This window comes from Eschscholzia californica, unplaced genomic scaffold, assembly GCF_041429995.1.
Source record: "Eschscholzia californica isolate CP2 unplaced genomic scaffold, dmEscCali1.0.p SCAF_1, whole genome shotgun sequence".
Taxonomy (NCBI): domain Eukaryota; kingdom Viridiplantae; phylum Streptophyta; class Magnoliopsida; order Ranunculales; family Papaveraceae; genus Eschscholzia; species Eschscholzia californica.
The window spans coordinates 14,776,646-14,790,996 of NW_028238198.1; the positions used below are offsets into that span (position 1 = coordinate 14,776,646).

The 14,351-nt window shown below is 34.5% G+C and overlaps 2 protein-coding genes across 6 annotated transcripts; one reads left to right on the plus strand and one right to left on the minus strand.

Annotated features, from left to right (window-relative positions):
- The first annotated feature begins 1,553 nt into the window (after positions 1-1,553).
- LOC147564424 (putative RNA methyltransferase At5g10620) lies at positions 1,554-6,959 on the plus strand. 4 transcript variants are annotated; one of them, XM_086646084.1, is made up of 7 exons: positions 1,554-2,015; positions 2,251-2,393; positions 4,532-4,598; positions 4,901-4,978; positions 5,567-5,712; positions 5,806-5,887; positions 6,484-6,959. In XM_086646084.1, the coding sequence occupies exons 1-6, from the start codon at positions 1,917-1,919 to the stop codon at positions 5,843-5,845; spliced, it is 573 nt and encodes a 190-aa protein (XP_086502210.1). In that variant the 5' UTR covers positions 1,554-1,916; the 3' UTR covers positions 5,846-5,887; positions 6,484-6,959. The 4 variants fall into 4 exon arrangements, with proteins under 4 accessions (XP_086502210.1, XP_086502219.1, XP_086502202.1 ...); XM_086646093.1 differs by lacking the exon at positions 6,484-6,959 and adding an exon at positions 6,220-6,366; XM_086646076.1 differs by lacking the exon at positions 6,484-6,959 and adding an exon at positions 6,246-6,364.
- A 129-nt stretch (positions 6,960-7,088) lies between these two features.
- Positions 7,089-12,216, minus strand: LOC147564425 (basic leucine zipper 9-like). 2 transcript variants are annotated; one of them, XM_086646012.1, is made up of 6 exons: positions 11,558-12,216; positions 9,355-9,496; positions 8,928-9,138; positions 8,200-8,275; positions 7,982-8,107; positions 7,089-7,587 (listed from the first exon to the last, which is right to left on the minus strand). In XM_086646012.1, exons 1-6 carry the CDS (start codon positions 11,876-11,878, stop codon positions 7,309-7,311), a joined length of 1,155 nt encoding a protein of 384 aa, XP_086502138.1. In that variant the 5' UTR covers positions 11,879-12,216; the 3' UTR covers positions 7,089-7,308. The 2 variants fall into 2 exon arrangements, with proteins under 2 accessions (XP_086502138.1, XP_086502146.1); XM_086646020.1 differs by having other exon boundaries at positions 8,928-9,144; positions 11,558-11,989.
- Positions 12,217-14,351: the final 2,135 nt, after the last annotated feature.

Here is a 14,351-nt window from a genome sequence, read left to right on the forward strand (position 1 = left end):
CTTAACTTTTTATTGTTTCTATTATTTTAAGTTTCAAAGTCACCACCACCGATTGACTTCCACCTAATGACTCAGTTAACCCAATGACAAGTTTTTATTTTCATGTTTCTTTTAAATTATTATTGTAATTTAATTTTTTTTTCAATTTTCTAATTATATCAATTCTAACTGTAAAGAGAAATAATTTCGAGTCATTTATATTTTGAGCTCTCATTAACCAAGATCAGTTGTCTCTCAAATTGTAAATCGAGAACATGTAACTCTCTCTCTCTCTCATCTTCTCTGCAGTTACAAGTTAATTACACGATTGTATATATTTTTATAAGTAAACATTTAACTTATGGATGGTGAAGACAAGAAAATCAATAAGGTACTCCCTTATTTATCGACTGATCGAGCTTGTGCTAACTCTTCCTGTTTCTACTGCAACAGTAGAATGATCTTTCTCATCTATGCGCATAATTAAAACAAAGCTACGCAACAAAATGGATGATAATTTTCTCTTAGATTCTTTAGTTTTGTGCATTAAAAAGTGAATTGCTGAGAAGTTTAGCACAAAATCTCATAGATGATTTAGAGATTTGAAGGAACGACGAGTTCCATTCTGATACATTAAAGAGAAAAACTATGAGGCGTAGTAGTCCCATATTATTTTTCTTAGTTGTGTTTAATGTTTATGACTTAATTGATTTTTTTAAGTGGTGATTTTGGATGAAATTGATTTTTAGTGGTAATTTTGAAATCAAAGGAAGTGATATTTGTGTCTAATCTTTATGACTTATTTGTGTATAAATTTCGCAAGTTAGTTTGTGACCTGGGTCGGCCCCCCGCTAATATAAATTCTAGTTCCGCCCCTGTTGGTGATACCGATTTTATCACAAGGAATAACTGGTTCAAAGCTACAAGCTACCCAAATTTTCGATACAATTTTGTACATTTACACTAAAGTACGGTGCAAATCAAAACATACCATACTTTATACACTAGTAATACTATCAATATTTTGGCAAAGGTGTTCCATTAATAATAATCCAAGTGGAGGATTGTGAGAACTTTTGGACAAATATTAAACTAAATTATTTTATATCTACAATTTGAAATCAATATTTGTTACTAATATTCATGTCTTTCCATAAAATAATTTTGTAAAGTCATGCCTATTCAATAATTAGGTATTCCTATAAACATGTTTTGTGGAATGAAAATTATGTAGAACCATGTCGGAAAATCTTTTGCCATCTTCAATGCGTTCTTAAACTCTAATTCTGGATTTTCATAAATTACTTGGTGTCGATTCACGAAAAACTTATCATATCCTGGGAGACAATTTACTCCAAACCTACAAGTAATCTGAAATCTCAAATGGAGAGGAAGCAAATATTGTTTTAAGGACAATGTATCACATACACGTTTCAAATATCAAATCTCCATCCCTTCTTAATTGTATTTTCGAAGACAACTTTCTAACTCACCACCACCACTCTCATGTTGGTTTAAAAAAAATATAGGATTTTTGATCAAGATATAAAACATAACATAGAGAGAGTAAAAATGAGGGAGATAAAGATTGAGAAGGAAATGGTGAGGTGGGAGGAAGAAGAAGCGGGATACTAATTTTTTTTTTTCGACATATACCTGACTGTTTGTTGGTGACTTTTTCGAGGAGTGGAACGATGGAGGATAGTGAAGGAGATGTTTTGAAATGAAAAGGAGAAAAGAAAAAAAAAATATTAACAGTTAAGTTTGGCTAACAAAATTATAATTTTGGAGGTTAAATTGAAACGTTAGACGAATTGGTAGCGAAAATTTCTAGTTTGGTCCCAAGTTAGGGGCCTAAGTTGGAATTAATCCAATAAAATATTGGTAGGAGGTCCATCCCTGTAAATAACCCCTGCTTCTTTCTATCTATCTATCCAATGACCATCTTTTGCATCTCCATGAACACCAATATTTCTTGCATCAAGAACTTGCCACCTTCAACAAGTGGAAGATGTAAATACTCAGGCCAATCAGTGGTAAATTTCTCACCATTTTCTTTTCAACACTTTTATAAACAATTTTTCTAATTATTTATTGTATTCAAAATTTCACTGGTTTGAGAACAAGTTGATCAAAACTCATTCAATCCATTGGAGTACACTCAAAAGAATGAGACACAATGTCAACCCACTCAATTTACTAGGATGAAAAATGGGTGTTAGCTGTGTGGGTAGTTTTAATGATCACTAGGTGTTTGTGAAAATGTCACAGAGAGCCGTTCCAATACGAATATTAACTATTGGCAAAAAGAGGTCCCAAGGAGTACAACTTCTTGTTGATGAGTACAAAGAAAAGCTCAAATATTATTGCAATTGTGATGACATTCTTATTCGATCCAATCCTAAAAATACCAGGTATGCTCTTTATTTTCTCTATATTCCCACTTTTGTTTGTGTTTGATAACTTTGTGGAAAAGAAAAGAAAATCCCATCAAATGACCAATTATCCCATGAATGGACAGAATGACCCAACTCTTATATGATTATACAAGTGACTGAATATAGTGAAAGAATTATATATTTTGATATTCAATTTAACTTCCCCTAGAATGTGTTTAAATATCAAGCAAATGTGTTACACGAAAATGCATCCATTTCCACTTTTTTCCATAGAAGTTATTTTTGGGAAAGCGGAGAAAGGTATTCTATGGAAGCGTATAAAACCAGACCTTTTGTCGCAGTTTCAAGTTAATGGTCCACACTTTCACGAAAATATAATTCCAGTCAATTAAAGAGTAGGGCACTTGTTTAAAACTCCCCCATTCCGTGGAAAATAAAGGTTATGAACACAACCTTAAGGGAAACATGTGGAAACATAATGGGTGGTTGCACACTTGCACATTATACTCTGAAAGTGTTTTAGGTGAAAAGATGCTGGAATTTCCCTTCCTTGCTACTATTAGTTCACGTAAAAGGATTTTTTATATTCTTTTAGTAGTAGGATATGAAAAATTGTCACTATAGTATAGATATATTTATGTTGGATTATATGGTCCATGCGTGTGAGTAGTACATTGTTTCCATTAGGTTAGTGAAGTAGGCTTACAAAGAACACGAACTAGGAAATCAAGCTTTTCTTGTGTTTGGTTGTCGTTGAGAATAGTGGTGGACCCCAGAAATTTTACTCAACGAGGGCACTTTTTAATAATTGTAGATAAAAAGGTAGTTCGGGATAAAAAAAAATTAAACGACAAAATTTTAACTAAAGGAAATAGAAGTTGAAGTCTTACATACTGTTAGTTGATCGTTCTTAGTTTGATGAGTCACTCTGCGTTTACAAATTTCTATTCTACGTTAGGTAATAGAAACACGGATTTGCATAAAGTAACGTAGTACCAAACATTAACTATCTTCTAATAGACTACAAAAATAAAATTATGCTAATTTTGGGTGATGCAAAGAGAGTGGGTGAAAGAAAATTTTAATTTAAAATAACAAATTTGTAGGTAACATAAACTTCAATTGATTAGGAAAGAGAACAACTAAATATAAAAGAAAAGACTCAAACTTTCTATATCCGATTCAGTCTCGTGGCGAAGAAGACGAAACAAAAAGTACAAAAAGCCGAAAAAAGAAACAGCCCAAGCACTTGGTGTCTTACTACAACGGTAAGTGCATCCACCTTGACAATCCGAACGTCACTGGTTTGACAGTCAGTAGAGTTGGGAATTCATTATTTATTATCTGCGTGAGTAAAGATATAAACAATTACATTTTATGGTAGTATTTGTGACATTTAGAATATAGGAGTGTCTTTAGACAATCCATTATAGTTATAAGCATATACTCTTATACGAACATTGACTGGTTACATCAACTTCTAATTGGGAGCAGATAATGTATTTTATGGCTTGATGCTCAGTAATAATGTGAAAAGAGCCCAAAATAAAACCTCAAAATTGTAGGTTTAAAATTTAAACCTTTCCTTCAATATTAAGACCTGAAAACGGTTGGTTGTGGGACAGACATATTGGGCTGAAATCCTCAAAATTCAAATTGAGCTGCTTTGTAAAAGGGCGTGTTGGTTAGTTATACTATGGTGGGTTGCTTATAGAGTTATACTATGATGAAAGCCTACTAAGTCTCCAAGTGGAATCCATCATTGTGCGTGGGGGCACGTAACCCACAGGCCCCAAGGTGGGTCGGCCCCTGGTTGAGAAGTTGGCCAATCATAGCACTTCTATGACGTAGTCGTGGCATTTAGAGATACAAATCTTATTCTCTCAAATGTTGAATCTTTCCTCAAAATTGCTATTACCACCAAATAATACCAAGTGCCTACTTCCAGGTAGCATCTTTAAGTAGCACATTTGTGAATTTGACTTAATTCTGATTTCTTAGATATTTTATTAAATTTTTTGTTCGAGTATTTTATAAACTAATATTTGTTGAAGAAGTGCATTAGTTTGGCAGTTTTAGATTTGAATTATAACAACCGAATATTCTTTTTTGCTTGAATGTTTATCTTCTGAACTTAATGAAAATTGGTACAGCAATGTGAAGGCTCAGATTGAAGGTGAAGACGCACTCATCATGCAACAGATCAGGTCTGGAGATTGGGTAACAACTAATAACACCACACTAATCAATTCTTTCCAATCAGTCATAGTGTGATTCTGCAAGACCTTTTTGTCTTATGTTGCTCATGTTAGCGAAGTTATTTTGTAGGGCAGTTTGATATCAAATTATGAACCAATAGTTTTTTTTCCTGTTTATTGTTTCGAGACATGAGAACAACTTAACAACTTCTGGTTTTTAAGATTCATTTTGGTGCCTTTGTGCTAGTGCACATATGTACTATATTAAGTTTCGAACCGATTCTTTCATTTATAATCTGTTTTATTTTTATTGACTCCTCGTAGGTAGTGTTGTTAGATGAACATGGAGCAGATATTGGGTCTGAACAGATGGCTGAATTGATTGGAGATGCAGGAAATTCAGTTATCTCCTAAACCCATCTTAAAATAATATTGTAAAGAGGTTTCTTTTGATTCATGATCTGAACAAAATCCACTCTTTTTTACATGAGGTCTTGTTCCTTGCGTCTTTCACAGAAATGAGTTTCTTTACACTGACACGACCGGTTATTAGTTTCATGAACTACAAAGCATGCTTAGGAATTAATGTGAAGGTTAGTAGGAAAAAATTCTGAGGCTGTCTTTTCTTTTGTCTAAAGGAATCCATTAAGTTTTTAGGCTTCAGCTTCCTATGTGAGGTTTGCACAGGTTCGCACAGTATGTTAGTTACTTAGGTTTGCTTAGTTTGCAAAGGTTTGTATTGGTTTATATTGACACGTACTTTTAACCAAGACCAACAAGAAATTGAATCTTCGGCAAAATTTCTTGCGGAGATCGAATTTCCTGTAATTAAGAAACATGCTTCAAGTATTTAAAATTAACAAACAGTCAAACATATGAACAGATTTCTTGGTTTTATTTAAACTTTTGTGGCCTTATTTTTGGATCATGAGCAAGTACATTTTCTTGCCAATTTGGGTATTTAAAAAAAAAATCGTTTGTTGTTTGTAGAGTTCGTCAACGCTATCATTTTGCATAGGTGGACCTTACGGCCATGGACGGCATATTCGAGAACGTGCTAATGTAACCATCAAGTTGTCATCTATGGTCTTAAATCATCAAATTGCGTTAGTAGTTCTGCTTGAACAACTTTATAGGTAAACAAGAGTTCTGTAGTTTGAAAATGGAGTTCAACAATTTAGTCGGTTGAGATATTACATATTTATGCATCTCGGTTTGATTTTCTTCAGAGCATGGACCATTCTTAAAGGACAGAAGTACCACCATTGATAGTCGATAAATCTTTCTTCATTCTCCAACTCCATGAAAAAGGTATCAGTGATCTTGGTATATATTCTCCTCAGTATCTGTATAATAAGTTTATCCTGTCCTATAAATAACTATCACGTTCGGCACCGGATCAGCCATCTATCTAAATGATCTTAAGTTCGCCGCTTTCTTTCTTTTGCTAGTCTTTGCTAATGTAGTGCCGAAAGACCCAAAACATGTTCAAAGCTATGCAAAAACCATGTTTTGAATAACAATATGAAAATGCGGTTGTTCAAAGTTTTAGGAGGCAGATTTCTTATCAAAATCGTCACTTCTTTGAACTTCTTAGTTCTTATTCAATAAGTTTCTGTACACAGAGTTAACCCATGGAATAGTATTTATGTCTAAACAAACCTTGCAGGATAATTGTGTATATGGTCCAAGAGATAACATGGTCTCTCTTGAAGACACTGAATTCAGATTATGGCAGTAGGTCCTGAGCGGAGAACTAACGCTACACTTAGGTTAAATGACTTTATTTGCCAGATTCTCTTATTAATTAGTTTGGAAATAAACAATTGTTCCATTTTATTAGACGACTGGCCACAGTGACAATGAATGGATTGTGTTGATTTTGTGTTCATGTTCTTTGAGTGCAGAGAAACGTCAGCTTTAAGTGCAACTAAAAGTAATATAACCAAAACCTCAGAAGTTAAAACATCACTTATTGCAGCGTATGATAGGTGCAAATATGGGTTTTGTCTTAAAGTTATGAAGGATGTAAATCAGATCTCTGGTTTCTATGACAAGCACCTTATCTATGGGTCAGGAAGTCCTCTGCGAAACAGGTTAGGGGGAGTCGCTTTCACATGGATATCATGCTCGATAATTGTTACATTTTACAATAAATGAGTTAGAATTTTAGTGCAAAACTATGTTGGTTGCCACCGATTTATGGACGAGTTCTTATTAGCTAATTTCTCTGTAGCATGAATTACCATTATGAGTATCAGTGTCCGACATCGACACTAGGCGTATGATGCAGCACGAAAAAATATGGGATACAATATATGTTTCTTGTCTTAGTCATTTTATCACTATATGTTTTCTGTTCAGAATGTTTTCTATGTTTCAATCAATCATTACTAATTTATATAGACAACTCACATGATTTTGTGCAAGTGCGGACAAATATACATATAAAAACACATTACGAGCACCTACCTGCAAGAACCTGACGAGATATTAAGTGTGGGACACGATAGATCAATATGAAATAGGGAAATCTTATTTACGAACTACTGAGAGACATGAAAGCAGATAAGTTTTAACTACTACTGGTACTAATACATTGAAATACTTAGTCTTCCAGTTCATTTCGGGTTGGTGATGAGGGGATTTTCTCGAGTATCTTAAACAAAATGTGATACGATGATATAGAAGGCAACAGAAACAAAGATATGAGATGATAACCAGTGAAGTTTTCATGGCCAAATCTCTGAGAGGCAGCTCAGAGCTTCACTAACAATTGTATTTGGTAAGATTTCAGTGCTTGCAATCCTCTGAAGTGAAGGTGTTGAAATTTGACTAACAAAAGAAGAGACATGATCATCTTCTTGGTTACCCAAGTTTGTCGAGACATCTGAGATTCTTGATATGTTATGGTTATTGGGTGGTTCTGGTGAACTCGAATAGTTTTGCAGTAGATGGTTCAAACTACATGTAAAGGACCCACGAGCTACCATTTCCTCAGCCAACTTCACCTGCAAAAAATATAGAATATAGGGTAGTTACTGTCTTCACACAAAAGAAACCCAACTTCATCTGTTGGTTTGGGGGTGTCATTTGATGCTTTTCACTGCAGAGAGTAGGATTCGAACCTTGATAGTGAGGTTTATCGTCGTTTTAAGTCTTAAGTTAAGGTTGTAAGTTTTATTGAGGAATGACCGAGAGTAAGTCTATCTAATTTATGGGTGTCATACAAAATACCTTTGTTTAAGAAAAAAAGTGCAAAATGGAACGCAACTGAAAAGGTGCATCGATGGGCGTCTTAATGTGCCACATATTAAACATGGTAGCATAATGCTTTAATGTACTCGTATTATGTATTAGAGCGATCAAGATTTCAGTTAACATTCTATGACAACTTTTACATACCTTAACCCTAAGGGCTTCAACATCAGATGTAAGCACTCTATTGTCGGTGACAGCTTCTCGAAAGTGTTGATCAGCAGTATTGAATTGCTTATAGAGAGAAGCATTTTCTCCTCTCAATTGATCAACCTGGCATAACGTATTACACAATTTTAACTCAAAAATTCTTGGAAGTCTATTTTGTTTTTTCAGTTGTTCTTTAGAGCTAGATAGATGGGTACCTGTGATTCAAGATCAACAAGATGAGCTTGTTTTCTTCGTCTTGATCTTCTTGCAGATTCTCTGTTTGAAACCATCCTGCAACAACAAAATGTAGTGAGGTTTGAGTCATGTTTTTTTTAAATATATAGTAGGGTTGAGATTGTGATTCAAAAAAGTCACGATGATTTGTCTGACGTTGGAAAAAATTGCAAGCATATGTGGAGCTAGTAAGATTCAACTAACTTTACATTGAATTGAGGCTCTTTAAGTTAAAACCCCACCCCTAGGTCCACGCCTGCGGGCGAATAAGTTGGGGACAAGGACGCTGTGTCCAATGTTGCTCGCTGATGCGCCCGTAGGGCCAATAAATGGTATTTGAGCGAAGGTTTGGCAGGACAAAAGATCAGTGAAGGGTCATTATATGACGGTAAAAGCTGGCTGAGTCACCTGGTAAGCCGCTCGAGGTGGAGTCCAGTGAGATCCTCGAGTTAGGTGTGGCTCGAGATGTAGCATGTACAAGATGCTATAGTGGTTGGTGAGCTTGATTCTATCCATGGTTGGGGAGGTTGAGGTTGTGGCTCAAACGAGTCACAAGGATTACAAACAACACCTAGGTGGCTAGGTCGGAGGCTCGGAGCCCATTGAATTGAGTGGTTAAGTAAGTTGTGGACAGTACCAGTGCTATAGCCGCCGTAGTATTGTGGGTCTACAATGTACATCGTATGTGAGTGCTATAGCTCATTTATACCTTCGAATGCGTTTTACATCGATGCTTTGTACGCATGAGCCACCTTCTATCTCAATGTCATCATCGTCAGATTGGTCCCTGGAGGAAGAACCACTAGTAGCTCCCTTGCCATGAGCTCCACCTATTGCTCCAGTGCCTGGTTTATGAGCTGAGGTTGGACTACCAGTTGCACTAGTATTGCAACCAAATGTTATTCCACTTGTTGCAGGACCTATAACTTAGGTAAAATTCTTAGAGATGAATAATGACAAAGATTCTCACTTATACTTCATATATCTACACATGTTATTACACTTAGTTTACACTCAACACATTACCCCCAAATCTTTTTATTAACTTTAGATATTTTGGAAGTAAAATAAAAATTAGTCGTACGATCTTAAACACTAGATAGATATGATATTTGTGTTTCTTTGGGTAATCATACCACAGATGGATGAGTTTGAATCCATGGTTGGAGAAATGCTTGAGAGATTTGATGCCAAAGTTTGAGACCATCCAAAGCTTCCATTATTCATTACTCCATCACCACCACCACCACTACTGCTTGAAAAACTGTTGATTTTCTCCTGGTATAAAATTCAAAAGCCTAGTTGATCATCTATTGAATTTGGTGTAGTATCAAAAGTGGAACTATATGTAGGGTTACTCGGATATGTCGAAAATTTGAGAGTCTAGTCTAGTGCAGAATTTTAATGGAGGTCTATCACATGACCATATGAAAGTTAATCTTTAGACATTCACAAAGCCAGCATTAGGCTATAGCCCAAAATTCGATCAGCCCCTAGTTGGTTAGGTTTTCCCTCACCTTTAAGAAAAGAGGTAAGTTGAGAGAGGCAGAGAGCCTAAAATTCTTTTCTTAATTAGTTTAACATTCATCTCCATTTTGAGCCATTGTAAACTCTATATTGTTCTTTAAAGTGTTGGGTAAAATTTGACTGTGGAGATCCGAACTTCATTTTGTACAAAAGACGGTTAAGTGTCTTTACATTCATTACGAGACATTGATATATTATGTAGGTTATGAAGATACAACATGAATTGATAAGGTAAGGGAACATACTGATGTTATAAGACCGATTTCTCATCCTAGTAGTCATTTGCCTCTCTTGAATAGTTATGATTATCTTGTGATCCCAAGTGGTTGATAGCTCTAAAACTCTAGAGGTCTCAGGTTCGATCCGAAAAGAGGTGGAATCTATAGTTATTGAATTTGAGTTATAAAATAAATTAATAATAATAAGTTTGTCGGACTTTAGACCTCTATGTTGTAGACTTTAGACGTCTTTAACTATTGGTTTAACTAAGGCGGTTATTGTGCTTGTCACATCCTGATAATGTATCACTGTCTTGTAACGTAGATAGCACTAGTCAACCTCTCTAAAAGAAAATAAAGGAAAAAGATACTCCATTAATTGTCTATATCACTTCAAAAAAAAAAAATTGTCTATATCATCCACACGTGGATACCAACAAATCCACCTCACCTAATTTTGTCACTTAGTTGTTTTATTTTCTTTTTCTTTGCATGAAAGTGACTAAAATTACACGTTAACAAAAAAAAAGAAAAAAGTGAGTGAAAGGGATGCATGACACTTTTAACCAGCTTTTTCCCCAACTAGTTTTATTAATATTTCATAGGGTGTAAGTAACTGATAAAATTTCAAACAAATCCAGTATATCCAGTTTTAATAGCTGATTGATTGATACTTTTGTTAATTTTTAAATCTAAATTACATATTGTTTGTTAATTATATTTTAGTTAGGCATTTATATTTCTCACTTAATATAATATTCTTAATTAATAATCAGAATATATTTAATAATAAATTTTATAGCACCTTCAAACATATAATAATAAATTGTTGCGAATTTTAATAATTTGATCATTTATTTCTTATTAAATAAATTCCAATACAAGTAGAATTTTAGATGAATTATAACCTTCTTTATTAGTAGTAAAAATATTTAAATATCACGTTTTAAAGAGAACCGATAAATATCTGATATCAGATAAATACTTGTATTTTTTTTTATAAGTTTTGGTTCTGGATCCTTATATTTATAAAACCAGAATCGAAACAAGAACCATAATTTTTAATAGGTTACTTTCGATAATGAGATACCCGAATGGAAACCGATATGTTCCCTTATATAAAACCATATAAAACTTGGGGGTATCTATCTAACTCAAAAATAATTAGTAGTGTGTTAGAGACTCTAGGATTACAGTCAAGGGTTCGAGGCACACGCTCATGAACAATTCAAAAAAAAAAGGATTACATGGTATTATCCAATTACGACAATTTATTTTATTTTATTTTATGTAGACACAATTTTGAAGGTTTAGAATCCCATGAAAACAACAAACCTAGAACACAAAATTAAGATCTTTCCTCAACAACATTCGATGAAGCGGTTACCAAGTTGATTATTGTCATGCGTTCGGGACACAGATACATATATTACCTTAAATAATATTTTTTGTGAGTATATTGTATATCATCTTATATTATTGGTCATGGGGCTTCTCTCAATAAAAGTAAATTATTTTTAACTAAAATGAAAATTAGTAATAATAATAATAATAATAATAATAATAATAATACAAGTAAACAGAAATAACTAACCTGATTTTCAAAAGTGAACCTCAAATCACTTGAAGAAATATTAAAGCATTTCTGAGTTCCATTATCAACATCAACAAAACCTTCCTCATGAGGAATAATTGATTCTCCATAAACCCTAGTTTTGTACTGGGGATTAACTCTAATTTGATGAACCATCTTCTCATCTTTCAAGTTTTGAGTTTCAGAATCAATTGTAGTTGGTCTAAAAAACTCTTCAAAATCTAATTCTGATGCACTTCTTTTCATCAGCATATTTGATCTACTGAAAATTGAAGATGATGATTTAGAACCCATGATTTCTTCGATAGGTTTTTGGTCCATTTGAGGTGATCAAGATTGACAATAATGATTTTTAGGATCACCAACTTTTCTTGATTTTGGAGAGAGAAAGTGAAAGCAACAAAGAGAGATATAAAAAGCAGAAACCAGGGGACGTTTGTAAAGAGAAAGATGAAGTTTTATATGGCTTACGTGCTTTCATTAAAGCCCTAATTACTACTACACCCTTTACATATGTTTATATTTAAAAAGGGTCACCAATGTAGGGTTGTGTAGGGAAAGTGAGGGGTGTTGGTTGTGCATGTATTCCGAAAATCTGGCCGTCACATGTCTTGATTCAGGATAGTGGTAAAATCCATCATTTATTCACTTGTGTCAATGATCTTCGTATGATAGTTTGTATTTGATGATGGTAATTATAGGACTTTTTCTATGACGTATATCATATTGAATATAATAACTCTTGAAGTCTATGTTTTTTTTTTTTTTTTGAAGAATACCTTACTAACAATAATAGTTTTACAATTAGTACCTCACTTAACTCAAAGCATCGAAAGGACTAAACGTAAATAAATTTAACATCTAAAGGATCAAAGTCTATTAGACATTGACTCGTGCTGCCAGCTCATGTGCCTCCGAGTTTTGGGCCCGATTGCAGTGAGTGACTTCCGTCCGATTCCTATGGATCCATAATCTTAACCGTTGGATTTGATGTTCAAGTCGCCATGGTATAACTGGATCTGCGGCTGTGATCATTTCAACCAATAACCTAGAATCGGTCTCCATTATAAAAGAGGTAAGCCGCAGCTCCTCTGCTAGGGTAAACCCTAGTTCCATCGCCGTTATCTCGCTCTGTATTGGTGAATCCGAGATTGTTCTTGTTGATCTCGAACCCAAGGTATATCCATTAGAATCCCTAGCAATGGCCGCACATGAAGAAACTGTTTCTTTGAAGGAACCATCACAGTTTACTTTGATTCTTCCTAACGGGGGCGGACACCATCGACTTATCTGCAAGAAAGTTTCATTAGTATTAGGTAGATCTAAGTCAGGAACATACCTCAATTCTTCTTTAATCAACCACCAACATCTATGAAGGTCTGGTTTCTTCATCTGAAAGTATGCCTCGTTTCGAGTCTTCCACCAAAACCAAAGGAGGTATGTGTATGTGTACCAATCTCGATTTCCATTTCCTTTTATTTTAAGAATCATGGCTAGACATTTGATTGGGTCCGTATTGATGTGTTGGAGGTTATCCAAACTTGCTCGATCGATGAGTTCCTGATAGAGGGGACAAGTACCGAATAAATGGTTAGTAGTCTCTGCTTCACCTGTTTCACATAGTCTACATATGTCTGATTTGTCTGGAATTCGTTTATGTATGTTTTCTAGTGTTGGTAATCCTTCATTAATCATCTTCCAAATAAACATATGAATTTTTGGTAGCATATGTTTCTTTTTCCAAAACTCTTTCCATGGAAAATCATATGCATCATTTGATCTCACAGGAAGTTCTTTTATTTGAGCATAAAACGATTTTGCAGAAAACTTTCCTGATTCTTTCGGTTTCCAGATTAATGTATCATGCCTGTTAACTAGGTTAATTTTAGTATTGATGATTGCTTGAGCTTCGGACATCTCGAACCACTGATTGATAATATCCTTGTTCCATTCGTTTCCTCCCTGCTTCATTAAATCAGAAACTAAACATATGTTATCAGGTAGGTTAGAAAAATCTATCGGTTTATGACCTGGGAGATCTAATACCCATGGGTCTGTTCTTATATTGATCTGTGAACCATTACCAATATTCCATATAATGTTGTTCTTGATAGTGTCCTTGGTTTGAACCAATGCTTGCCAAAATTGAGATGTGCCTTGGGGTATGTCATAAGACCAAAAGTCTGCATTCCTAAGATACTTGGATCTCACTAGTTTAACCCAAATTTCATCTGGACTAGTCAAGAATGTCCAAGTCCTATTAGCTATTAGTGATAGGTTTACCTCATGCAGAGTCCTTATTCCCAATCCTCCTTTATGTTTAGGAGAAGATATAATACCCCAATTGATAAAATGAAGTTTTTTGTCGTTTGTGTTATGTCCCCACCAAAAACACCTCTCTATTTTCTCTAGCTGATACACCACCTGTTTTGGAATGAGTTGAAAACTACAAATGTATGTGCAATAAGATGAAAGGATGGACTTTATAAGAACAGTCCTTCCTGCTTGGGTAGTAAATTTATGCTTCCATCCTGCTAATGTGGTTTTAAATTTCTCTATGAGCCAATTATAACTTTGTATTCTATTGTCTTTTCTGAGAACAAGGGCTCCCAAATATTTTTCCCTATCTGTCATGATGGGGGCATGCAATCTGGCAATGAATGATTCCTTGATGCTAGAAGACACACCTTTACTGAAGTAGATGGAAGACTTAGTAAAGTTTACCTGTTGACCTGAGAATGATGAGTAATGTTCCATTATTTGTATCACTGCTTCTAGATTTTGTATATTTACT